The sequence below is a fragment of the Apis mellifera genome, linkage group LG13, assembly GCF_003254395.2.
Source record: "Apis mellifera strain DH4 linkage group LG13, Amel_HAv3.1, whole genome shotgun sequence".
NCBI lineage: Eukaryota > Metazoa > Arthropoda > Insecta > Hymenoptera > Apidae > Apis > Apis mellifera.
The window spans coordinates 5,641,327-5,667,473 of NC_037650.1; the positions used below are offsets into that span (position 1 = coordinate 5,641,327).

Sequence of the window (26,147 nt, forward strand, 5' to 3'; positions counted from 1 at the left end):
GGAGGGAAAGGGAGGACTGCTTGGGGAGGAGGGATACGGAGGGTTGAGGAACGAGGAGTGGTCGTCGGCAGGAGTATGGGTGTAAGGAACGGAGGGATAGCAGTGAACCGGGCTGCGTTGCCTACGGGGGTTGAAGGAGGGATGGTTTTTCCTCAGTCTGAGCATTCCGTAGACGATACGCTCCGTGTATAACGCTCGCCTCGCCTCGTCTTGCTTCGCGTACGACTTGCGAAGCTCTCCCCGCTCGCTCTCTTTCGCTCCGATTCAAGAACCGCCCTCTCCCTCCCCTCCTCTCCCGTTCTTTTCTTTCTCCTTCCGCCTTCTTTCTCCTCGCCTCTTCGTCTATCCGCCGGTGGATTCGCGTATAGACGCGGGCCACCGGCAAGAAGTAGACAATTCACAATTAGCAAACACAAACAGAAGTACGAGTGGCTTCAAGTTGGTTGGGACGCGGTGGCAACGGGCTTAGCCGGAAGCAAATGGTGGGGTAGGGACTTCTGGGATGCGAAGCGACTAGCTTGGCAGTCCCTGAGCGTCAGCCTCCGCTCCGGAATACTCTTCTCGACTCCCGGCCCAACAGAGACCGGCGAAGGCGCATGTATGTTCTGGAGATAACGGGTGTTGTCCTCCTACGCGTATGTTTCGATTGCTCGAATCCCGCGAAACGGAATCTTGTTTCCAATCACGCGTTTCGGATCCCACGTGTAAATAAGACGCGTGCAAATAAAAATTTCGCCCCCCTTTCGTGTTCTCCTCCTCTAGGAAATTGTACGCGTTCTTATCGATTCCTCGACTCTAATTCTTTTTTTTTATCTCCATAAATGATCGATCGATCACGCGTTTAAGAAAGATCCGGTGGGTGCATAAGGTTCGGATTCGTTGGACGACTCGACACGATTCTCGTAAAAATTCTGTTAAAAATTGATTCGGTGAAGTGTCAACCTACGCTCTAATCCTTCCTCTTTTCCTTACGACGTATCTCGACGATATCCTCCGAACGATCAATCGTAGGATTTTCTCTGGCCCCGTCTGGTCTGGGACACCCGGTATATACGCGCATCGGGCTCTCACCGTTGCGTTGGAACACTTGAAGCCCCAACCAGTTACGGCAACAATAGGCTTTGTCTTCGCGCCGTCGGCGCTCGCAAATTGGTAGAAATCTTGATTAAAGGTGCAATTCCGCTGCTGCCTACGGACAAATATGAATTGCACCCCCAATGCTCCCACTCCTCCCTCGCCTCCTCCTCCTCCTCCTCCTTCCCTCCTCCGTCCGCTCCTTTTTTTTACCGTTCCGACAAATGAAAATGGAAAAAACGTGTTGTGCGATATCTGCACGCTTCTTGTAGAGCGACAAGTCTGCGGCTTTCCAAGGATCAAGATGATGGACCTATCCTTCCTTTCAGAAATCAGACACCGTCCCTCCACCCTCGTTAAAGATATCGTCGATACACGGTTAGAGAGGGAATGTCGATCGTGTGCTCTCTCCCTCTTTCTCTTTCTCTCTATCTCTGTCTCTATCGTCCCCTTCCCTCCGCTTCCTTGTTACCTCGTTTCGCTCGTATTAAGAAAGATGTATTTCATCGGGCCAATGATGTATTTATCCGGCGATGCATCCGCCGGTGATTCGATTTCGTTCATAGTTCGAGGAGATAATCCGATTGCGAGATTACACGGCGAGATTCGGATCGATAGAGCATGATCCCGGCAATGGGAAAGGGAGAAACAGCAAGACACGTATAGAAATGGAATAATAACGCGTTGTATATGACAGATGCGACACCGACCACTTGCGATAATCCGCCTTGGATTTATCCTTTTCGAGAAAATCCCGAAAATAGATTGTTATATATATATATGTATATATATGTATGCGCGTTATCCGAAATTGCTCATTAACATTTTGATTTATGCTATTTTTATCCATTTTACGATCGATTAATAATTTTGTGAAATTTTCTTTTCTTTCGTTACACGACACACCACCCTTTTTATTTCTGCTATGAAAAATTTGAAAATCGAGAAATCTTGATATTATCCGATTGGAATCTCTTGCACACGCATCGATAGTCCCTGAAGGCTTGGACGCGTTCATGCTCATCCTATGCAGAACACACATCACAAAACTGAGTCAATTTACATAACGATAATTGAAACGTACATGAAAGCCCGTTCCCAAGTCATGGCAATACCATCAGCAAACGGGCTTTGAATTTCGAAAAGCGTATCGATATTCTCTGCAATCATGTATCGATCGAAAATAGAGGGACTTACGAAACAAATTTGCCTGAAAAAATTGCACGAAACGTTATTTAATTTTACGCGCGTATATCGCAGATATAGCAGGATATTCTGGAAATTTCTATAGAATAAAAATTTTGTAAAATTTGGAAAATGGATGAGCAGTGTGTTACAGAATAATTTTAGTTTCGTTAAAAAGTAACGTTAAATATATATATTTATATCCAGTTATAATTATGTAATGTAAATACTTTTTACGATATCTTTATAAAAGTATAAAGATATTTATTTATATATATATATATATAAGAAATATGTAATGTGACATCGTGTATAAAAAAAAAAATTTATATTTAAATGTTTAATTAAGATTTTTAATCAAGAGGTTAAGGAAAAAAAATATATTAAAGTTAATAAGATATCGAATCAATCTATTAAGAGGGTTAGAAAGAATAGGCAATAGAAGCAAATAAGTGGGAGAAGGATAGAGATAGAATAAAAATTGTGAAATCAGCGCCATCTTCAGAGTGCCGCAAATGAAACACATATAGATAAGGAGAGCAAATAGAAAAAGAAAGATAGAGATAGAATTAGAATTAACTCTTAACGCCATCTCTTGAGTATTATAGACATCTAGGCAGGATAAAGTAGAATAAAGCAGAATTAAGCTTCAACGCCATCTCTTGAGTGCTGTAGACATTTATCCAATCAGGATAAAGTAAAATAAAGCAGAATTAACCATCAGCGCCATCTCTTAAATGTTATAGACATTTATTCAGGCAGGATAAAGTAGAATAAGATAGAATTAAGCCATCAACGCCATCTGTCGAGTATTCGTGGAAAAATATTTCTCGCAATCAAGAGATGGCGCCACCTATCATTTTTTTACCTTATTCATTTATTAAGAAGTATTTCTGAAACTCAACAGATGGCGCTAATGTTCATTTTATTATTTTATCTCTGTCCTTCTCTCATTATTTGCTTTCCTTATCTATACTTGCTCTTCTTTCTTATAACCTTATTTCACTTGCTGAATCGATGAACGATTTGCAAGTCTATTTTGTACATATTTCGTATCCGGAATAAATACATAGGTATATGTAACAATTTTTTATTCTAAAAAACATTCAAGATACCGTGAAAGTACAGTGAATTAGAAATAAATAATTAGAAATAAAGTAAGTAATTAGAGATAAAAGTTATTATTTGAAATATATGTTTATTATTTTTCTTTTCAAATTATTTATTTAGGTTATACATTATAGTATATAACCAAAATTGTTTAAATTAACTTTTTAATTAACTAAATTTTTCTAATTCATTAATATATTCATTATTTATTTCAGAATCCTTACGAATTTTATGTAAGTTACGGATTATTATTCGAAATAAATAAATATTATTCGAAAAAATAGAAAGTCAATTTTATATATATCTCATGGATAGCTATTTGCCTTGTATTCTTACTGGTTTTATATTTTATGCATTTGGCTTAAAATGGTGTTATGAATATGCCAAGTATTGGGTATCTTTAAGACCAAGGGATGATCCACATGCAACAAAAGGATTAAGATTTATAGAAAAATGCGAAAGACTTATAAATAGACATCCTATAGAAGGAAGCTTGAAGCTAATAGCAACCGCTGTAGGATTAGCTGGTACATTAACTGGTGGTCTGCAACAAGTTGGAACTGTTTCACCAAAAGTTGTGCTTGCGACAATCTATTTATTTTTTGCATTTTCTGGTCTGGTTGATGTTTTAAACTTTTATTTTCCTCATAATGTAAGCGAAGGATTAGTTAAATTGGCACTTGCTCAAAGTTTTTTCATAGAAGGATTTTTATTCTTATTGGGAAGTGTTGGAAACAATGCATTAGTTGATAAAATTTTAGCCCTCATAGTATGGACAACATCTTTGGCTATTACGTTAGAACTTGTGTGGCCTGAATTGAAACTTTTAAGAGCCTGTACAACGTTACTTCACGGTGGTTGGATAGCGCATGTAGTAAGGGTATACCATACGATGCCAATGTTACCAGAAGGTATTGCATTGATATTTTCTTGGCATGTAGCCGCTGCTTCGGCTGTAACATTATGTGTAGTAGCTGCAACGAGAAGTTGTGCTCCCAAACTCATGATGGAAGAACCACCAGAGATACCTATTTATGATTATTGTCAAGAACCAGACCAGAGAATGTAGATTATTTGAGTGTAACGTATAAGCAATATATAAAAACTTTGTGCCAATATGAAAAATTTTTATAATATGCACAAAATTTAATATTTTTGAAGTAGTAGATCATTGGTACTGTAGAGTCAAAAAATCAAAACATAAATCAATTATAATTTTTACACACAATGTTAATATTTTTTTACTTAATATTTAATAACTTCATTTTATAATACAACGAATAACTCTATTTTTAACTATATTTATACAATAAATACGTATAACATAAACAATTTTGTAATATCCTCAAGTTGTAGGTAAAATACTCATTAGGAATTAAGAGGTGCCTTATTATTATTGCTCACTTATTTATTAATAGAAGATCGCGTAATTTCATCTTTTGTAATATGTTTTTTATTCTTCCCAAACCTATTATATTATATATATAATTAAAAATATCGTATAATTATACATTGTAAATATATTTTTTTTTATTAAACTTTATAATCCATGAATAATTGTAATTTATTATGTAAATAGAAAATTTTCCTTTCATATTCTTTAGATAAATTCATTTTATCTAAAGAATAACTGAAAAATCTGAAAATTAATTATTAATACTCTATTCGGTTTTTTACTCGGTTTTTTATTGGGGTATAATTATATTAGGCAATATTAATTACGATCAAAATATAAAATTATTAGATATTGATTTGAAATTCGTTGTAATACCAACAGTGATACAATATATGTCTCTATTAATAAGAGACTAGATTTATTTTTGTAACTAGTTATATCCGAATTATAACTATAGTGTTATTTTTATCAATAATAACAATAAATTCAAATCTTGGTTAGGTTTTCAATAATAACATGTAATATAATAACAATAATGGACTATTTAAAAGATATCTTTCATTATTTAATTAATTTTTATCTATGTGTGATATATATGAGTTTGCAATGTAGTGCAGTTTATAGTCAATAATTATGGCCTGATGCTATTTTACTTTTTGAAAAATAAAGAGAAAGAAATGGAGACAGCAACAATTGTAGAACCCATGGAGGAAAGTCCTGAAAAGATTCAAACAAGTCCTCCAATACAAGTAGTGAGAGTTCCAGTAAAACATGCTAATCTTGGAATAAGAAGCCATGCCATGTAAGAGTTTAATACAAGAAAGTTGCTTATATGATTACTGATTATTATTTATTTTTCAGGGATATGAGCACAATGGTGGAGCTTACATCTTTTAGTACACTTGGAAAAATACAACCATTTTTAGTTACTATAACAACTACTGCAGCATTATTGGTAGATTTACATTGTCATTTAACAGATAAAGAAGTTTGTGGCTATTTAGGTGGTCACTGGGATATTAATTCACATAGTAAGTATGTTCTATAATGTTCAATAGAATTTATTGTATATTGTATAAAATTTTAATTGTTAAAAATTATTTATTTTTTAAAATAATAGATTTATCTATAACAACTGCATTTCCATGTCGTTATTCCGGCAAAGATAAATCAGCTGCAGCTGCAGTTGAATCTGAAATTGCAAGAGCAATGGAATGGAAACATGTGACTTTAGTTGGATGGTATCATTCTCATCCTAGATCTCATGCTTCTCCTTCTCTTAGGGATGTTGATTCACAATTAGATTATCAAATTAAGATGAAAGGACCTAGTGATAATGGTTACACACCATGTGTGGGTTTAATATGCTGTATGTTTTTTTTATATATATATATAATACAGAATTTATATAGAATTTATATAGAATTTTATAATTAAATTCCATCAATTCAAAGAAAATATTAATTTCAGCACCTTATAATACAGATGGCAGTTGTTATGAATCAAATTTTAATGTTTTTTGGTCCCTACCACCTCCTGAAAATCGGCCTCATGAATACCCAAGACCAATGCTTTTGAGTTATACATTATCTCAAGAGCACTTTCTTTCTCAAGATACATTAGAAGAAATTGTAAATCCATTATTCTATATATAATTAATAATTTAACAAAAGCAAAATCTCTAACATTTTTTTTTTCTTTATATATATATTTTTCATATTTTTGTTTTTAGAGAAGATGCATAGAGTATTATAAAAGTGAAGGAGGTATTGATTTTACTGCCAATTTTAACAATAATACGACTTATCTTGAACGTTTAAGAGTAAGTTTATAAAAAATGAGATAAAAGTAATATTAATATTAAAGTATCTCAATATTTTTAGTGTTCTTTAGCATCCAAGTTACCAGGTCGTAATAGATCGAACGGTTCGTACTGGGATATAATTAGAGAAATGATTTGTCCTGGTTCTGAAGATGGAAGTTCACCGGAATTTTTGACTATGAAATTTCCTCTGGTACCAGTTTCAGAATCACTTGTCCCTTCAGTTCCACCAGGAGTTAGTCTTACACCTAATAATGCAGCTGTCTTCCTAACACCTGTGAACTTTAAACCTGATGGTGCTATAATTACACCTACATCAAAATCTTTTGTGATGCAACCATCCACTTCTAGAGATAATATTAAAAAGGATATTATAAGTACGGATTCCGCATCTATTACGCAATTAAAGGATGGAAACGCTTCGTCTAAACATATATCACCATCAGAAATAATACCCAGTTTTCAATCTGGAGAACTTACAGTTTCTGTAAAAAATGCTAAATGTGATTATGATTTTGCACCCGCTGATTTTTCAAAAATATCCAATCCTCTTGGAACTGATACAAGTATCAATAAAACGCGATCGTCCACATCTGATTTCCCTTTAGCTGATATAACGCAACAAATTTCTAAATTTTCAGATTTATCAAAATTAGCTAATTTTTCCACAGCAGATTTAGCAAAACTCTCTGGATTTCCTATTCCAGATTTTGCGAGAACATCATCGCCATCGCCGTCTGCATATATGCGTAATATTGCAAATTTATTTGGTCCGATCGGAAAAATTTCTCCTGCAAGGGATATTGAATCGAACGAACGTAAATCAAACGATTTCAGTATAGTTGATTCTATTCAATCGCCATTTAAAGTAAATTCTGGATCTTCAGAATCTTGTAGAAATTTTTCTGCAACTCCAGAAGATTACTCGACTGATCGTAAAAAAATGGATATACAAAATGATAACGTAAAGCTCAATCGATCGAATGAGTATCAAGGAACAGAAGATCTCTCAATTTCTAAATCTGAATTTACTGGAATGTTGGACATGACTACAATTCATAAAAAGCAACAACAGTCACAAAGTGGTGATATTGGCGATTCGTTAAATTTATCAAAAGATCGTCAATAGATTTGCTGCTTATTAATCAGTATTTCAGGATTATTATTATTTTTGTCTCTTCATATTATATTGTCTATCTGCATAAATATATTTAAATGTGACTTTTATTCTTACGTTTATTACTTGCGCAATACTTACACATGTGCATATTAAATTATTATTTTTTTAATTATAGAAATATTCAAATCAGTGCGATTATTTTTTACATTTATTGTACTTAATAAATTAATGTTTTTTTTAATATTTGTTCTCATTCGTTTATCCTTTCCTTTTTCTTCCTGGATATAATAATTTTATTTTAAATAGTACGAAGATATATTGTATCTACATATATAAAAAATAATAGACACATATATTGCATCATTTTATGTAGTATTCGCTGGGAATAAATGTATATTTCCCAACGTAATATACGTAAGTAATAAATTATGAAGTTTATCAAAAGACATTAATTAAATAAACATTTGTGAGTGACAAATATAATTTTTATATAATATCTATATTCATATAGGTAATATTTGAAACAAAATTGTACTTTATAACAATTACGTTATCTAAGGTTAGAACATGTTATATCGTGACAAATGAAATAAATTTGTGTTGTGTATAAGAATAATTATGTTTCGACCATCAAGAAATTTATTATTTTCTTTACATCGTGTCAAGAAATGTTGTGTAGTTTATTTTAATCAGGATTTATCAGAAGTAGAAAATGAATGTAAGAATACTATTTTATGTAATTATGTATATATTTATTATGTTTATTACATTTGTGTTAATATATTAATAATATTTTTTATTAATTCTAATGCATTGATATGTTTTTATTTCAGCTATTTTGTCAGATGAATATAAAAAAGGATCTGCAGAAGGCAAGCCACTTTATTTGGATGCTCAAGCAACTACACCTATAGTAAATAAATGAATCTAATGAATTATAATATAATTATTGACATTGAAATTGAAATATTTTTTAATCTTTATGTAGGATCCAAGAGTATTAGATAAAATGATGCCATATTTTACAACATATTTTGGAAATCCACATTCTAGAACTCATGTATATGGATGGGAGTCAGAAGCAGCTATTGAACTTGCACGTAAAGTTAATATCATATATAATTTAAATTTAATTAAATTACTTTCATTGATCAAAATAATTATTTAACAAAATGATAATCAAATATTTCATTTTTAAAAGCAAATAGCAAATATAATAGAAGCAAATTCCAAGGAAATTATATTTACATCTGGAGCCACAGAATCTAATAATATAGCTATTAAAGGTGTTGCAAGGTTCTACAAAGAAAAAAAAAATCATATTGTGACGACTCAGATAGTATGTTAATAATATTAGATTATTATATATATTATATACATTATATATATTGTTACAAATTTATTTTTATATATAATTTTATTAATATAGGAACACAAATGTGTATTAGATTCCTGTAGAGCTTTGCAAGCAGAAGGATTTGATGTAACTTATATTCCAGTAAATACAAATGGTCTTATTAATCTTGACGAATTAGAAGATGCAATTAAACCAACTACCTCTTTAGTTTCTGTGATGATGGTAAACAATGAGATTGGTGTACAGCAACCAATTACAAAGATTGGTGCTATTTGTAGGTAAGGAAAAATATATATTATGAATTCAGATTCAATACAATCATAAATTTTATTAATTTTATAATTTATTTATTAATTTATAGAAAAAAAAAAGTGTTTTTCCACACAGATGCAGCTCAAGCAATAGGAAAAATTCCAATTGATGTTAATAAAATGAATATTGACTTGTTGTCTATCAGTGGCCATAAATTATATGGTCCAAAAGGTATAGTTAAAATATATGTTTGTTATATATTTTTTTAAATTATTGGAATATTTTTATATATTATACAATATAATGGAATTTTTTAGGAGTTGGAGCTTTATATGTAAGAAGAAGACCAAGAGTACGTGTAGAAGCAATTCAAAGTGGTGGTGGCCAAGAAAGAGGTATGAGAAGTGGCACTGTTCCAACACCTTTAGCGGTAGGTCTAGGAGCAGCTTGTCATATAGCAAAAACAGAAATGGAGGTAATATTAATATTAATATTAATAATTATAAATACATATATTTTATCATATATCAATTTTAATATGTTAATTTTATTTTTTTCCTTCTAGTATGATCACAAATATATCACAATGCTTTCGAACCGATTGATCGAGAAAATAATGTCAAATTTATCGCATGTTACACGTAATGGAGATAAACAAGCTTGGTATCCTGGATGTGTGAATTTATCTTTTGCATACATAGAAGGAGAATCTTTATTAATGGGTTTGAAAAATATTGCTTTGAGTAGTGGTTCCGCGTGTACTAGCGCAAGTTTAGAACCTAGTTATGTTTTAAGAGCAATTGGAACATCAGAAGATTTGGCACATTCCAGTATTAGGTAAATTACATGATATGGTATATATATTGAAACAAAATAATTATTTTCTAATTATTTTTTATTTATATAGATTCGGTATTGGTCGTTTTACAACAATCGAAGAAATTGATTATACCGCAGAAAATACGATTCGACATGTTAAAAAACTTAGAGAAATGAGGTAGGTAAATAAGCTCTTATTTAATTATAATATATTTATTTGGTACGAAAATCACATATGTATTATTCTTATTTTATGAATATGAAAAGCGCGATATCATGAGAAACTGATAAATTTATTATTGGACGTTTTTTATAATTAAGATTATATAGTCTTAAATATTAATTATAATACATAAGTAGTAATATATATTTAAATTGCTTATTTTTCACAGTCCATTATGGGAAATGGTCGAAGAGGGAATTGATTTGAAATCTATTAAATGGACTCAACATTAGTGACTCTTTTATTACATACTTTCAACTATCTAATATGTAGATAGTATGAATTAAATATATAAATCATATAAATAAGTTAAACAAAACTAATTAAGTAAAACTTATGAATGTGTAATAAATGTTTATTTAAAATTTTTTATTTTGTGATTTTTAAAATAACTTCAATTGTATATAAATTTTATTGATATTCCCCCTTTTTTCCCATTTTTTATTTAATGGTGCTTTTCTATATAGAAAAGCTTACTATTATCATTGATACAAAAAGATATTTTACACTCTGCAATAAAATATTGCAATGTGTTAAGTTTATATTATAAAAATGTTGCATCAGGAGCATATATTTGTCAATATTCATTATTTAGCATAAACATGATGGATCAGCAGCTTCATCAATGTATGAAATTTTAAACCTATCTTTGTCCATTTCATGCAATTCCATTCGTGATCTGTTAGCTTCTACTAAATGTTGTGCTATATCTTCAAACATTTCATGTATTCCTTCTCCAGTCTTACAGGATGTTTTATATATACCAGAAATTAAATTATGGCATTGTTCACTGTAATAAATATATTAATAATAATATATATTATTTATATTATATTACATTATTTTCTTTCATTACATATATGTATATTACATTGTACAGATTATATATACTACATTAATACAATTTTTATTGTGATTAAACTCACCAAAATTGTTCCATTTCTGCATCTGTTACTTGTGGAGATGAACTTTCTAAATCACTCTTATTTCCACAGAGAAATATCTTTGCATTTTCAGCATATGTAACAATATCAAGCAAATGTTGAGATAAAAGATGAAATGATGTGGAATTATCTAGTGCAAAAACTAATATAGCAGCTTCTGCAAATTTATAATAGCTTGATGTTACTGATGCAACTCTTTCCATACCACCTGTATCCCATAATTGCAACTGAAACATATGATAAAATAAAATATTTATTTAATTAAATTTGAATATGAATACATTATATATTTAAAATAAATATAAGTTTTAATGTACATCAATCTTCTAGGTACCATATGACTTATTTATAAAAATACATATATGGAAAAATGAGAATTTAATTTCGTATTTAATTCGGTTTCAAGAATTGTGAATATATATATGTATATATAGATATGTATATGTATATACGTATATATGAACATATTACTCGTATTCGTCTGTCTTCAACTACATATTCTTTATCGATATTATCGAGACCCAGTGTCGATTTTCGATCGTTGCTTGCTATAAAAGTATTGTTTGCAAAACGTCTAAATATAGAAGTTTTTCCAACACCGTATTCTCCGCACAGAATAACTTTCTGCTCGGTTACTTTAACAGTAGCCATGTTAGGCTTATGTCACTTTGCCGGTTGTGCTAAAATATAAAAGCAATTGCATCAATAATAAAAAATCATTATTGCTTGCATTTTTTTCAATAATGCGAAAATTTTATTCAATGGATATTTACATGTATACATTCACTAACATGAGTGCGATGACAGTCGTGACAACAGAAATATTATATCAGTAACGGACCATAAATCACTACTATTATAGACTATCTATTCACATTGTTACGGTGTAATAGAAATTTTAATGAATTCATAAATAAAATATCGAATAATTACAATCTATATTAAATTTAAAATGAATTTTAAATAAGAATTTTATAATATAATACATAAGTTTAATATATAAGTATAATATAAAAGTTTTCTATCGGATATTTTTTAATTATGCTGCAATAAATATAATATTTATATTTATTACTATATTGTTCAAATGAGATATGATTATTATTATCATGATTAACTAATAATTATACGAAATTTTAATTTACAATGATAAATATATCAAATCAACGTATTTACTGAAAAATCTTATTAATCTTATCTCATATGATCACGTGATTTTTAATTTTTGAATAAGATTTAAAAATAACTTTTTATTTTATAAATTTATATATATTTTATAATAGGACTAGTTTTTTTAATAATTCCAAAATAAAAGTGATTTATATATAATTATTTATTTTGATTCCATAAAATATATATTTATTTAAAATAAAATTAATTTTAAATAAATGGTTAATACAATTTTAAAAATGTTGCTTGCAAAGTGGTGCCATCTACATCGCAGTTATACAGGAATTGCAAATGTAATGTGTGTTTAGTCTTCAGCTGTTTAGATCTCTTGTTTGACGTTAATTATTTCAATGCCGCCGCGTATTTTTAATACAATTGTTACAATATCGTTTTTTTCATTGTGGAAATAACGAATTTTCAACATGGTGCTAAGTGAAGTGAATAAATTTCTTCATGAATTAGAAAAAGCTGAATTAGAGGTAAGTCGTCACATGAACGGTTTCAATATAGGTTATGCCGACTATTATACATTTATATATTATTTTGTTGAATATTTCTCTCAAATATTTATATATTATATTTTTTATATATTATTTTTATATATTTATTGATTATTTTTTCCTTTTTACAGGCGCCTGGTGGAGTTGCATCATCACAAACTTATGCTCAATTATTAGCTGTATATCTTTATCAAAACGATCTGTGAGTACAATAATTTTTGTTTTTTCCATTATATTTTTCCATTATTTTAATTAGATCAAAAATAAAATAATATTTTTGATTGAAAGATATATTATTGTATAAATATAAAACATTTTACGTATTAATATAATAAAATGATTGTTTATATATTATACTGACGCCATTTATAAATCTATAATACAATATATCCATACTTGAAATATGTATAACCTTTTCTTCTTAATAATATAAGAAGTAATAATTGAAACAAAAATTTAATCATGTTTTGTGTAAATATGATTATATAATATTATTTATATGTATTTATATGTATATTTTTATTTGTATTTAATGATGGTCTTTTTAAAAATAATAATTCAATTTTTAATAAAATAAAATTCAATCTACGATAAAGTTTCTTTATATTATGTATTATTTTTTATGTTTTATTATTTTTATTAAAAATTATTTTACAAATATTTAATCAGTTTTATACAATTAATAATGTGTACATTGCTCAAGCTACAACAATGCTTTTTAATATACATAAAAAAATTATGTAAAAGCGATTATATACAATTTATTAATTTATTGAATTTATTTTTTTTTATTTTTTTTTTACTTTTTTTTTCAATTACTTAACTAATTTATTGAACTTAATTTATATTTAATTTTATAAATTGATTTATCTTTTTTATGTACGTATTAATTTACGTGTTGCATTTTATGTTTCAATGTTTGTGTTCAATTTTTTCGAAGAAACTTAGTCTTTATTTTTACTTTAACAGAGCTTGTAACAATTTGCTTTTTACTTGGCTTTTTACTATATATTAACAATACCTCAACAACATAAATTCATTCCTTATAAGACCTGAACGAGAGAGGTTTCGATCTGTCTTTGTTTGATCGAAAAATCGCCGTCGCAGATGCAATGCCAAATACTTGTGGAAGCGGATACCAACGGATCTGAAAAGCGGAAATGCAGAACTTGGTCAAATATGGATGGTAGGACAGCGTATGTGGCAAAGAGACTGGCCTGCAGTTCATGTCGCCCTCAATGCAGAATGGAGTGAAGATGTTTCTGATATTATGGCTGCTTTGAAAGGTATATATTATCAGAGTCTATCTATTCTTATTAATCTAATTATTAAATTATTAATTATTAATTATTAATTCTTATTAAACTAATTAATCATAATATTTTTTTATGCATTTATCTGAAAGTTATTTATTTTTTTTTAGAAAAAAATTTTAAAAATTCTTTTTCAATTTTTTTAAGGAGCTTTAAACTATACCTATGAAATCATATATATATATAAAGATATAATTTCGATATTTGCATCAATTATTACTTATTTTTTCAGATAATGTTCGAGAAAGGGCAATCACCTTAATATCAAAGGCTTATTCTTCACTAAGTTTAACCGTATTTGCGTCAATGACAGGCTTAACATTAGAGGAAGCGCGTCGTGTAGCAATTGAAAGGGGTTGGAACGTAGATGGAACGATGGTGCAACCTTGTAAGATTCAGAAAGAAGAGAGTAACCTCGTGAACGAGGTGTGTCTTACTGAGGATCAGCTGTACAAACTCACTCAATTCGTGTCTTTCTTGGAAAACTGAACAAGCAATGAAAGTCATCAATGATGAAATTCACGCAACACAAAGACACGATCGACAGTACTTTAAACTTAGTTTTACCTCGTAATCATATTATATAAAGGAGGAAGTGTGCTTCAAAAGAGACACCTGTGTCCCTTCCCTAAGTATACACCCCGGACTACCTACGCGTCCTGCTCATTCAATCGGAAGACTCGCCGATGAAGCTCGCTGTAAGCATGGAGTCAACAACTCGATTAATCAATAACCGCCTGCTATATGCGAGAAAACTGGCATTTTCTAGAAGAAGCACTTTCCACACAAGAGAAGAAAAAAAATACATGGACCGAATCGCGGATTTTAACTTAATATTCAATATATATATATATATACGTTTTGATTAATCAGTTTAACATTAAAATAGCTGGAACAAATTATTCTGTTGTATAAAATAATAATCACACACATGATTTATGTATATTTCCTGATATAGCATCCCAATGTGTAAAACATTGCTCGCCTTTACCATTTTGTACTTCTTATTAATTTTTTTTTTTTTTTTTTCAGATTCAATCTTTCTCCTCCTCCCTCTTCCCCAGACGAGCTTCATTCGTTTCCTCGAGTAATAATATCTTTATTTTATCTAACAAATTAATTTCTTTATTATCCTCATTAGAAGGATGCTTATAACATATAATTTTTTAAATATGGGATCAAATTGTGTAACATCAATACAGGATCCTAAAGCGATGAAGTCAATGCTAGCTAGGGGAAAGGGTGATCTCGAAACGAGTGGCTTCAATCGCGCGTGAAAGCAAGCGGGTGTATCGTGTTCGGTGAGGCTGTTGGAAAAATCCGCGCAAGGAGATTCTGCCGCGGGCATTGCGTCATGCAAATCGAATCCTCGCGGGTCAGAAAAATCGCGGACAGATAGGTATGCTCAGTTGGCTCGTATCTTGTGGCCCCCGACATGTCTCCGAGTAATTCTCTATGAAATCGATTCTGACCGTCCCGTATTGTAAACGTTGAATATGCACAATCGCAGGAGGATTGCGTAACGTTAGATATTCTCAAAGAAATCGTTTCCACTAGTCAACAGGTAGCCAACGTGTGCACCCACCGTCATTGGTGCCCGGTTATTCTTTTTTGGCTCCGCTACTATTCTAGAAAGTTGTTGCACCGGTATCACCAATCCTACACGATACGCGAGTTTCATATTTTACATGGTGTACCATGCAACGCGTAAATTTCCATAGAACCGTATCGGTACGATACTTAAAAAGAAAAAAAAAAAAACAGTGCCCCTGTTATCATTTCTTTCTTTTCGTAATGATCGATCTTTATTCTCCATTAGATATATCGTAATTGAAGTAATGATGAAAGGGAAATTTATCGCAAAATAGTGAGTTCCGTTGAAATAATTTTGATTTCCGCTATTGAAAGCTAAATATTTAGAAAATTCAACGTGTTGAAACGTGGGAAGAAATGAAAAGAAAATCCTCCGACGTATCTGGAAGGCGTTCCCACGCGTTCGTACCACGTCAAAGAACCTATCCTAGTCGTTGTTTATATCACGAACGTGCGATCGGCACAATAATCGGTATCGAAAAAGGCGTTCGGTCAGCGGGGGGTTGCAAAATGATTAGAATGTATCTTAGGATGAGGATGACGATGTCGACCTCATGCTACATATAAGAGACTCGTTGCCACGGTGTATTCTATTCACTATTTCTTCGAATAGTGCAGATTCATCATCGTTCCAACGAGCGATGATTGCATCGCGATATCGTGCAATATCTTTTTTATTTTTCTATTCTCCCCTTTTCACGAACTCGTTGCTTCAATAGGCAACGATTATCCGCAAAGGGTGAGGCAGTTGCTCGAGAATAGTTGAACGAGTTACGTTTCTTTTTTTTTTTTTTCTTTACTCGCAATATTCGAATAATTAATATTACGATTTAAAGTATAAGTAGATTGAATATCCTACTCACATACTAACATTTTCAGGGATATTGTACGAGATCGAAAGTTTGATTAGAAGAAAAAATTAACCGGATCCAGATGATCAGACGCTACTCCCTCGAGTATCTGCACGATTTCTAGAAGCTTGTACGCTCGGTACCACCAAGTATTACTAAAGACGAGTACTAGTTTGCAACATAAAACGCGAAGGTGAGAGGCAAGAGGGAAGACCCGGGTTACCAGTTACCTTACCTGACCTCCCCTCGTAAGAGTACGCGCCGGTGACTCGCGTCTTCTTTCCCGAGAACGTAGCTGCGCCGCGGCCTGTTGCAGTGACCTTTGCACGTCGCGGAAAACGCCGATGCTCCGTGAGCAGCGAGCGAGTGGCACGAATCGAACGCGACTAGTCGATTTCGAAAGTCTCATCGCGGCGGAAGAGCCGTCGGGGTGAGAGGACAGGGACGAGGAGGATGATGATAATGATGAAGAACAACTAGAAGGCCGGCGAAGAACGTTCCCCTTCGTTTAACTATCGACGTTCCTTGTTAAGTCACTGATAGATCCGTTCAAATGGAAAAGCAGAAGGGGGTGTTTCGACACCTGTCGTCCCCTTGTTCGTCGAGCACAAGGTCGTTTGGAAACGTATTTGTACAAAGAAAGATAATAGAATGATATTTAAATTATGAAAAAGTTTTTCTTTGTGCAAAATTGGTAAGTGAAATGTCTGTGGAAACTTTGCCATTTGTGAATACTTCATTCAGAGATCAGTGAATAATAGGGTGTATAGTGACTATTAAATTAGTCATTGAAACAGGAAAATGATAGATATCTCTTTCTGTCTTTTCTTTTCTTCCTTTCTCTCTGTCTCTCTCTCTCTCTCTCTCTCTCTTTATTTAATTATCTAATCCGAAAGAAAGTAACTTTATTAAGTTTGCACTTTCATACTCTTTGATTATTACGTTTCCTAAATAAAGTGAAATGATATTAAATAAATATTGTTACGACAATGTTTCCAGATTATCCAGTTTGATTAACGCCGAATCGTGCAACATAGCAAACCATTTGGTTAGAGATTGCATCTGAATTATGATTCGAAGAATCCCCAATCTCGATCCGATTCCAGCTTATCAAGCCAATTTTCTTCCTCTTCCTCGATGCTCGATCCGACCAATCGCCGAGAGAATTCACATTAACACTTTTATCAGGAAAAAAAAACAAGTCCTACCTGTTATCGAGCTGAAAACCATTTGGAATCGAGTGAAACAATAAGTTCGTCGAACCACTCTCTGCGGGGGTTGTACCGTTACGACCAGAGTACCAGAACGTGTCTACCGTCCAAGGCAGAAAGAGAGGCTGGCCAGGGAAAAGAGAGGGAAAAGGCACAATTGAATGTTGGCGGATCCGTGGGCGGGACGCAGTTCGATTGTTTCTTTATCGCGATCATCCTCGCTCCTTCTTCTACGGCCCGGCCAATGGCAATCTCACCACCAATCCGCGCAATCATTCGTGTACTCGATAGATTTCTATATCGTGGTTCTGTATCATTGTCCTTGTTGCGTCGCGCGACGCGTTGGTTCGCGCCGCGTTCTCGGTGGGTGCGCTCAGAATGCACCTTCTCCGCGGCATTCCACGCGGAAAGAAAACCGATCGTTACCTTTGCACAATTGCATCTTGCGGAACGTAACGGTGATCGGCCTGCTGGGGGATCATCGATTCGTCTCGATCGAGAGACACCCCCGCAGAATCTCGGAATCCTCAATCGTGACATTTCAAACGACGAAGCCCGTGCTCGGTTTCGTGAGAAACGAATTTTGGGGAGCATCCGACCAGGTTGAATCTTAATGGATTTTAGAAGAACAATAACGCGGAATGAGAGTTCGGCGCGCGAACACTCGGCTCAACGCTGTATCGCTCAAACTTTCAATTCTTCAGATCCTTTGTCTGGGAATGTATCCGATCGAAGTATTCCCAACCTGAAATCCAATACGCAACAATGCTTTCTCGTGGCCCGCATTCGTTGGCCCCGGCTACCCCTTGTGTACTCGTGGCTCGCTAGATTACGGGTCGATCAACGGAATAATCGAATTACCCGTGCCTACGAAATATATCTAAATAAGGAGTCTCACGCGGTTCCAGAGACGGATAACAGGCCAGTGTTACGTAACGGGGATGAAGGAGGGAAAGAGAAACTTGCAACACGACTGAATTTAACCTGCATTAGGAATTCATGACTACCGAAGAGAAATTGGCCGTGACGCTGTACCGTGACAAATATGCGGATAAAGTTCTACCGATCTACACGAGATAATCCTCTTCGTATTTGCAACAACGTGTAACTCTTAACACTTTTTAAACGAAAAGATCTTCTTGTTCCTCAAATCGTACGTTCTTTTGCATCTCTTTCTTTCGTTTCGAGTCTCATCTTGGTTATTCCGGTTATTCCGTTATTCCACGGGCCTAGCGACACAAGACACATTTCGTATCGTATCCAAGAAGAGAAGGAAAAGAAAGAAAGAAAAAAAAAAAGTAATAATTTTGCCAATTTCAAATGGACTTTCGACTTGCGAAATAGGAGGTAGGGCTAGACACTTGCAAGTCGAGTCAAGTAGAACTCGTTCCTGCGACTGGTCCGGCTATTAGCTCGATTCATTTTTGATGTTCAGATTGCTCGTGGCAACCTCTATTTAATGACGAGCAATTAAACGTATCGTTACATCGCCGAGAGAAAGGTAAACTGCGATCGGAAATCTGTAAGAAGGCTGGAGGAAAAGTAACTTGTTCGCTCGGTGTTCCGTGAAAAGTAAGAGGAATCGTCCGAAAGCGATTTGGAAAGCGACTCTTATATATATATATATGTATATACATGTACATATACGAAGCTTTTTCGAGGGTTACGATGTTGGAAGCCGATGTTAGGCCCCTTCCTCGGTTGCATCGGTGGCACGCCACGAGGCGGCCGCATAGCGCAGCGTGCGCGCATGGCGGGCTCAGACTTCTGGGATTTCGCAACCGCGGCACTCTCGCCACTCCGGAGATAAAGAGAAATACCTGAGAAGGTGCAGGTGAGGCAGGAGGCGTAATGAGGCGGCGAGGGGGAGAGGAGGAGGAGGATAGCTTCTCGCTGGCGACCTAACACAAGAGTTGTAGAGAAAGAGAAGCGAGAAGGGAGAGGAATCGGCGGGAACAAAGACAGAGGGGACCGTCGAACGGGAGAGAAGGCAGCGAACGGAATATGGGATCACCTAAGGTTAGGGTTCGCGATGCTGCGCCCACGTACCTATTGTCTCTAACTTTCGTGCGCTGCGGGAAAAAGGACGCGAGTTGCCTACGGTGTATAGCGAGCCGCGCCACGTGCATCGTCGACCCCTTCTCGCTCTGGGATGCTCCGATATTTTGCTTCCTCGAGCGACCAAGAAAGGGGGAGAGAAGGAGAGAGGAAGAGAAAGATGCGCACCTTTGCTGCACGCGAGATTCGATTTCGTTTTGGAATTTTTCCTTTTTTTTACCGGATTGTATTATACGCTTGGATTTTACACAAAACTAGAAAAAAAAAAATTTAACGCTTTTGTAAGGATGATAGACAAGTTTCGTTGCGCGTTCGTTTGTTTGGTATAAAAATAAGTATTGATCGATAATTATACATCGTGTTTTTCGAATAATTATCATCGATTATAATATTTCAGAAGTATATATATATATATAATCGCTAGCCGTTCTTCCCGAGCTCTTCTTCCTTCGGGGTATAAGCCGCACATGTGTCCTCCTGGCTTGTTAACGATAGGGCAAATAGTAATTTCCTATTTATCAGATCGAGCCAATCGACGTTCGGCAAAAGTCAACAGGTGTATCGTGTAGATAAGTTGTACAGATGGATTAAGATAACGCTGTTGCATTAGTTGCCGGACAGAATGTCTGCAATTATCGTATATTTGGGATTGTCGATTTCATGTTATTCTAATCGGTGACCTATCGGCATTTAATCAGGTTAAATCAGGTGAATTCTTCTTTTTCCACCGTAACGGATGAGCCAAGTAGGTATCTCTCCGCATTAGCGGCAAGATTTTTATAGCATATTTGTGACTCGTTGCTGAAGAATGATATATTGAACCGGCTTTAATTAGGTTAGCTCGTGACGTCATAACGTGTCATCATTCGTGCTAAATTCGTCACTCTTGCGGAGGAGCATCGCTCGAATAGCGCTTTGTCTTTAAGCAACTTTTTCGCTTAATTATCGTCATCGGGAATATTTCTATTGTTTCTCGAATCGCGTGCCGTCTTCGAGAGCATGGCGCGAACAAAAGTCAGCCAATAATGTAAATAACGAAACGCATCTCGTTCGAGATGCATCCGCTTTCGATTCTGCGTATGCGTATCACCTTTAAATAACGTAATTACTTAACTCTCTCGCTTCTTCGTAATTTCAATGGTCATAGCCCATAATTATTACATTATACAGTTTTACAGAATTGTTCTCCGTCTTTTCTACAATTATATCACGGTTAAGGATCGCGAGTCGGAAAAAGAAAAACAAGCGTATCGCGTGTCCAAGTTTTGAAACGAAACTTTGAAACTTATCCTGCGATCGGTATCCACGTTTGAAAAATGGAGAAAAATTATACATCTCGGAGGATGACGAACAAGCAACAATGACCAGATATGTTTTTTTTTCGGCGCGAATAACAATAGAGATTATAAATGAATAGCGCGCCAGGAAATCTGGTGACTCCTGGGTCTGTTGCGCCGGGTAGCGGCCACCAACGTTGCGCACGATTCTGCTCGATGGTTCCCACCTACCGTGGCCGCGCGATCGTCGGCTCTAAACGTATCACAGTTCTTTAACAATCGTCCCGAACCAACGTGCTTGTAATTAGACACGATATTCGTGTCAAACGCGAGCTCGAAAGACTTTCACGAAAGGCAGAACGTCGACCGTGCGGTTTTGTAACTCGTGGCGATCATCCACTCCGATCGGAGTTCTTCTCGCCGATTTTTCTCCCTTGATCAACAAGTGACCGAGGTTTCGCTCCCCGGACGATGCTTGTCTCGTCCTTTTCCCTTCGCCCTTTCGCGAAACTTGCGTGGAAATGTTAGATGGGTCGAGCAGTTTAGCTCGTACGACGAGCTTCAGTGTCATTACCGTGTCACGCGTGTAGGTGTACGGTGTCGAGGTTTCTTTCTTTTCCACCGATCATCCGATGATCGATTTCACGGCTGACCACGGCCTATCATCGGTACACTTGCGTAAATTTAAAGGGTTTGAGAGACTTGGAAACTCCCATCGATGACGCTGTTCTGAGAACCGTTAAATGGTGAATGCTAACACATTGTTCGCCGGTGCTTCGATCCGCCCTCCGTTGTTGCGCTCGATTCTTTAAACGATCTTATTGTTCGGTTTCGCTCGCGTGTTACTTTTCACCGAAGAAAATAAATAGGCACGTAGCGTTGATGTTGCATCACGGATAGATATTCCAACTAAAGTTTTTAGGCAACGCAACGTGGGTTACATTGCGGTTTTGCAATCGAATATCTATCTTGGCGTTATATCGGTTATTATCGAAAGCAGAAAATAATTTGAAATCCAGATGCGGTGCCGGTACAGGTATTAACTAGGCACGATTTAAAACTATGACATAACCTCTGAGGCAGTTATTGGCCAATGATGATAACATGTCTTCTTATATTATAATAATATAATTAATCGTGCCTAAAATATCGAACGACCCCCAAGTTGTTGGATTGGTTGGTCGCTAAATTCGATTCTTTTTTCCACCGTCCTCGTTTAAACCGGTGTTTCCGGGTGTTCTCGTGCATCGAGTCTCAAATCGCGGATTCGCATCGTGACTGAGCTCCGCGGTTTGACTTCGCGTTTATCTGGAATCTAATCGGTTAATTAAGCTTTTAACGGGATGGGCATCGCGCGGCTGAAAGCAAGGACGTCGTTAAGTCGCGAAAGCAGCGAATTCTTCTTAATCTAGATAAAACTATTTCTCTCCATCTCACGAACTCTCATAATCCTTTCCTATCCTACAGAGCAAATTAGAAATTAACTTAAAAATACCAATTTTCTCCTTCTTCTTCTTCTCCTTTATATCGTATACCTTTGCGGGACAACTCTGCCGAACGCGAGACGTTCGATTCTCTTTCCTCCCGAGCGTGCGTAAAATTTTCCCTTATTAGAGGCTAATTCTACGCCCTTTTTACCCCTGTATCCCTCTCTCTCTAATCGTTGACGCAGCAATCGTTTGTGTCCCACTTAAGTTGGATAGCGTGGGATAGGCCCTTGGGAGATGATAATTACACGTCGCGTTGCGGGTCGACCTACGGGCATGCCGGCACGACCGTATCGTACCGTACGTTACGGCCGTGCACTCTCACCGGTACTCTCTGTCCTCGCCTCTCTCTCTCCATTCCACGATCTCTGTCCCGTTCTGGTCCTGGGAGCCACGGCTGATCGGCTCAGCCGTTCGACACCGTGCGGTACTCTCTGTACTATCATCGCGCGGCCGTTCGTGTCCTCGTCATGAGTAGTACCGGTAAGTACCGGGGTCGAACGCGCGCGCTGCACCGGTACGACCTCCGTATCGCACTATCGCCGAGCCCTCGCGCGAGTAACGTCGCGATTAGCGCGCATAATCGACCGGTTGAAGCGTGTCGATCTTCCCTACTCTCGGACGAAAGTCGTTCGGGTGTTGTTCTTCTTCTTCTTCTTCTTCTTCTTTTCCTCGCCCCCTGTTAAATTATCGTTCGCCTTTTCCCCGTGGAAAATTTCAAATCGACGTTCATTTCCCACGACGCGTATATCTTTTTTTTTCTCTAAGAATTTATCCATCGGTTTCTTTATGTGGCAATCGATGCTCTTTTTAATCTCCCTCGGGTGTTTAACTCTCGGTTGGCTGTTTACATAATTGATCGCGTGATCAACAGAGGAGTTTGGGCGCGATTTTGAGCCTTGGTCAGGATTGACAACGACGCCGGCGTCGTCGTCGTCGTCGTCGCCGCCGCCGCCGCCGCCGCCGCCGCACGGCATCGGTGAATTGGCTATAATATGATAATAGCACGAGGCACTCCCCACGGCGGGTCCTGTCTATATACGTTCGCCTTCGTCTTCGAAGTGAAAGGCGGGCGAGTCGCAGCGAGCACGCTAGTTTATGCCGCGCTAAGCCTATGTCTATGCCTATGCCCGAGCTATGCCTCAGCTATGCCGGCACGGCACGGTTGCCGCAAGGTCCCCGTCGCCCCTCATCGGGTCAGAGGTCGGCTCACCCACTCCCCTCCTGGCCCTTCACCTCCTGTCCCCCATCCTCTCGCCTCTCGCCTCTCAGCTCTTACTACTCTCCTCTCCTTGCCGATCTCTCGTTGTCTTTTCACTCCTCCGTCTCGCTCCGTCTCCGCCTCTCTCCGTTCCCTCTGTCTCTGCTATTTTTTTTCACCTCCGTCTCTCCGTGCCTCTCTGTCTCTGTTACACCTGCGATCGAGATGCAGTCGTCGTCGATTCGTTCGTTCCTGTAAAAGAACGGGCCAACAGGATCTAGCCTCGCGGACAGATGCGCGATTGGGTCATCGAACACGAACTCGGTTTCGTTATCCTCCTCGCCTCTAGCAGGATATTCGACGTGTTTACGCATCGGATCGTTTTTTTATCGGATAAATTCGTAATCATTTCTCTTCTTTTCTTTCCTCCGTTTCGGAAAAGCGTTCGTTCGCGATCGCGATGGAGAAACGCGAGGCAACGCGTGGGGATACGGTTAAATGGACGCACGAACGCGTATTCCTCTATTCGAGAGAATTACGCGCGTATTCATATAGATTCGTATTCGATTGGTTCAGCCGTGGATGCACCCTCGTACGCGTGTTCCGTGAATACCTTGTATGGATGATAACGCGTCCTTTCGCCTCCGAGAGACGTTGCGAGAGCCTCTTAGGAACGCACCAGCCATCGGAAAAGTTAATAAACTTCTAACGTGTTTTCTCTCTTTACGGTTTAACGCGTACTTGAGACGAGATTGCACGTTCCTTCAACGAAATGAACGTATTTCTCTATTATGCAATGTACACGCCGATGCTCAACAACAGGTTCGTCTTTCCCAACGTTTAAAATATTCTAATTTATTTTAATTCGATAGCCTTAGCCGCGGCTTTTAACCGTATATCACGACCGCACCGTCCCACGCGTTAATCTCCGGACGGACAGTTCCGCAACTTAATAAGCCTAAAAATATATATATATATATATATATATATATATATGTATATATATATTTTCTTGCGGGATCCAATACGTGATTCTCGCGGACGGATCCTAGGATCTATAGATCAAGGAGAAGAGACGGCGGCCGCCGGATAAGATAGATGGCGTCGGTTCGAGTAAAAGCGCGTTATAACTGCGGGGAATAAATATTGGAGTAGGTACACGGGCGGTATTACCATACAATACGCATACCGCGTAGAGTGATTTCGCGGGCCACGCAAGGGTGCGACGCTCGATGTTGTTGCTCCTAGAGCCCGTTTCTTCTGTACACGCTCGGTCTCGTGCCGTATACCGTGCCTCTCTCGCTCTTTCTCCGTTTAATCGCCATTAATCACCGCGATCTTCCACCCAGTCCCACGCAACCAGCCTCAGCGAACACGATATCGAAATACCGGTGAATAGGTCTTACCCCAGCTTGCCCCAACTTGCAGCGAAGCGCGCCAACTTGTGTTCGTTTCAACTTTTAGAAGCAAAATTCTCATTCTCACCCTACGATGAGAATTATCGATGCATTTTCCATTGGATCATTTTAATGGAAACAAATAAGAGTCGTTTCGTGGAAAGGTAGAGGAAAACGTTCGTCTCGATCGCCTCGTGTCTCTTTTTTCCTTTTCTTTTTTTTTTATAAGTGATTCTTCTTCTTCTTCTTTTGAACGAATATTTGAGTGAGGCGCATCCCCGATCTCGGTCTCGATCTTAGCGTTCGCGCGTCCTTTCCTTCGTCGCCCGAAGCGATAGTCCTCTCTCTTTCGTTTCTTTTCAGGCGACAGGTGAAACGACCTATACGCGCAGGACAGCGAGGTCGTGTACCATTCGCCGAGGATACCTAATTCCGGAGAAAAGGAGAGAACCGATCGTGGACTCGCGATGGGAGCGTTTCAGAAGCGTAGGAGAAACTTACGCGCGCCTTCTGGGTGTAAACCTAGGGAGAGGAATACTTAGGACAATGATTTTAACGGATGGATGGACGGTGTTGGTAGAAAGAAGAAGGTGGAAAGAAATAAAGAATGAATCTCGCGTTAACGGCATGCTTAACGATCGAGGAAAATATGATTTGCGATCGGTGCGAGAGACACGGGTCTTTACCGTCCGTCCGTGGTTGTTCGTCGATATAGAAAAGCGTTAAAATTGTGATATAGTGCTGTGTCGCGACCGCTATCGACTCTATCTTACATCTCGTACTCTAC

The 26,147-nt window shown here is 36.4% G+C and overlaps 5 protein-coding genes across 6 annotated transcripts; 4 read left to right on the top strand and 1 right to left on the bottom strand.

The window, feature by feature from the left end:
- Window positions 1–3,254: 3,254 nt before the first annotated feature.
- On the top strand, window positions 3,255–4,810 carry LOC725753 (transmembrane protein 45B). Its single transcript, XM_003249622.4, has 2 exons — window positions 3,255–3,416; window positions 3,585–4,810. The coding sequence occupies exon 2, from the start codon at window positions 3,677–3,679 to the stop codon at window positions 4,436–4,438; it is 762 nt and encodes a 253-aa protein (XP_003249670.1). The 5' UTR covers window positions 3,255–3,416; window positions 3,585–3,676; the 3' UTR covers window positions 4,439–4,810.
- A 355-nt stretch (window positions 4,811–5,165) lies between these two features.
- LOC410446 lies at window positions 5,166–7,814 on the top strand. Its single transcript, XM_393926.6, has 6 exons — window positions 5,166–5,567; window positions 5,627–5,796; window positions 5,886–6,134; window positions 6,236–6,396; window positions 6,498–6,587; window positions 6,649–7,814. The coding sequence occupies exons 1-6, from the start codon at window positions 5,407–5,409 to the stop codon at window positions 7,714–7,716; spliced, it is 1,899 nt and encodes a 632-aa protein (XP_393926.4). The 5' UTR covers window positions 5,166–5,406; the 3' UTR covers window positions 7,717–7,814.
- A 168-nt stretch (window positions 7,815–7,982) lies between these two features.
- LOC410039 (cysteine desulfurase, mitochondrial) lies at window positions 7,983–10,726 on the top strand. 2 transcript variants are annotated; one of them, XM_393524.6, is made up of 11 exons: window positions 7,983–8,121; window positions 8,219–8,425; window positions 8,541–8,620; window positions 8,696–8,812; window positions 8,909–9,046; window positions 9,137–9,342; window positions 9,426–9,547; window positions 9,634–9,791; window positions 9,882–10,153; window positions 10,224–10,313; window positions 10,528–10,726. In XM_393524.6, the coding sequence occupies exons 2-11, from the start codon at window positions 8,326–8,328 to the stop codon at window positions 10,589–10,591; spliced, it is 1,347 nt and encodes a 448-aa protein (XP_393524.3). In that variant the 5' UTR covers window positions 7,983–8,121; window positions 8,219–8,325; the 3' UTR covers window positions 10,592–10,726. The 2 variants fall into 2 exon arrangements, with proteins under 2 accessions (XP_393524.3, XP_006560460.1); XM_006560397.3 differs by lacking the exon at window positions 8,219–8,425 and having other exon boundaries at window positions 8,082–8,121.
- Window positions 10,727–10,785: 59 nt separating this feature from the next.
- LOC725856 (ras-related protein Rab-6.2) lies at window positions 10,786–12,206 on the bottom strand. Its single transcript, XM_026444596.1, has 4 exons — window positions 12,076–12,206; window positions 11,774–11,982; window positions 11,285–11,529; window positions 10,786–11,148 (listed from the first exon to the last, which is right to left on the bottom strand). The coding sequence occupies exons 2-4, from the start codon at window positions 11,951–11,953 to the stop codon at window positions 10,950–10,952; spliced, it is 624 nt and encodes a 207-aa protein (XP_026300381.1). The 5' UTR covers window positions 11,954–11,982; window positions 12,076–12,206; the 3' UTR covers window positions 10,786–10,949.
- Window positions 12,207–12,753: 547 nt separating this feature from the next.
- LOC408424 (COP9 signalosome complex subunit 8) lies at window positions 12,754–15,165 on the top strand. The gene is made up of 4 exons (XM_391971.7): window positions 12,754–12,951; window positions 13,104–13,174; window positions 14,080–14,258; window positions 14,518–15,165. Exons 1-4 carry the CDS (start codon window positions 12,895–12,897, stop codon window positions 14,772–14,774), a joined length of 564 nt encoding a protein of 187 aa, XP_391971.1. The 5' UTR covers window positions 12,754–12,894; the 3' UTR covers window positions 14,775–15,165.
- The last annotated feature ends 10,982 nt before the right edge of the window (window positions 15,166–26,147 follow it).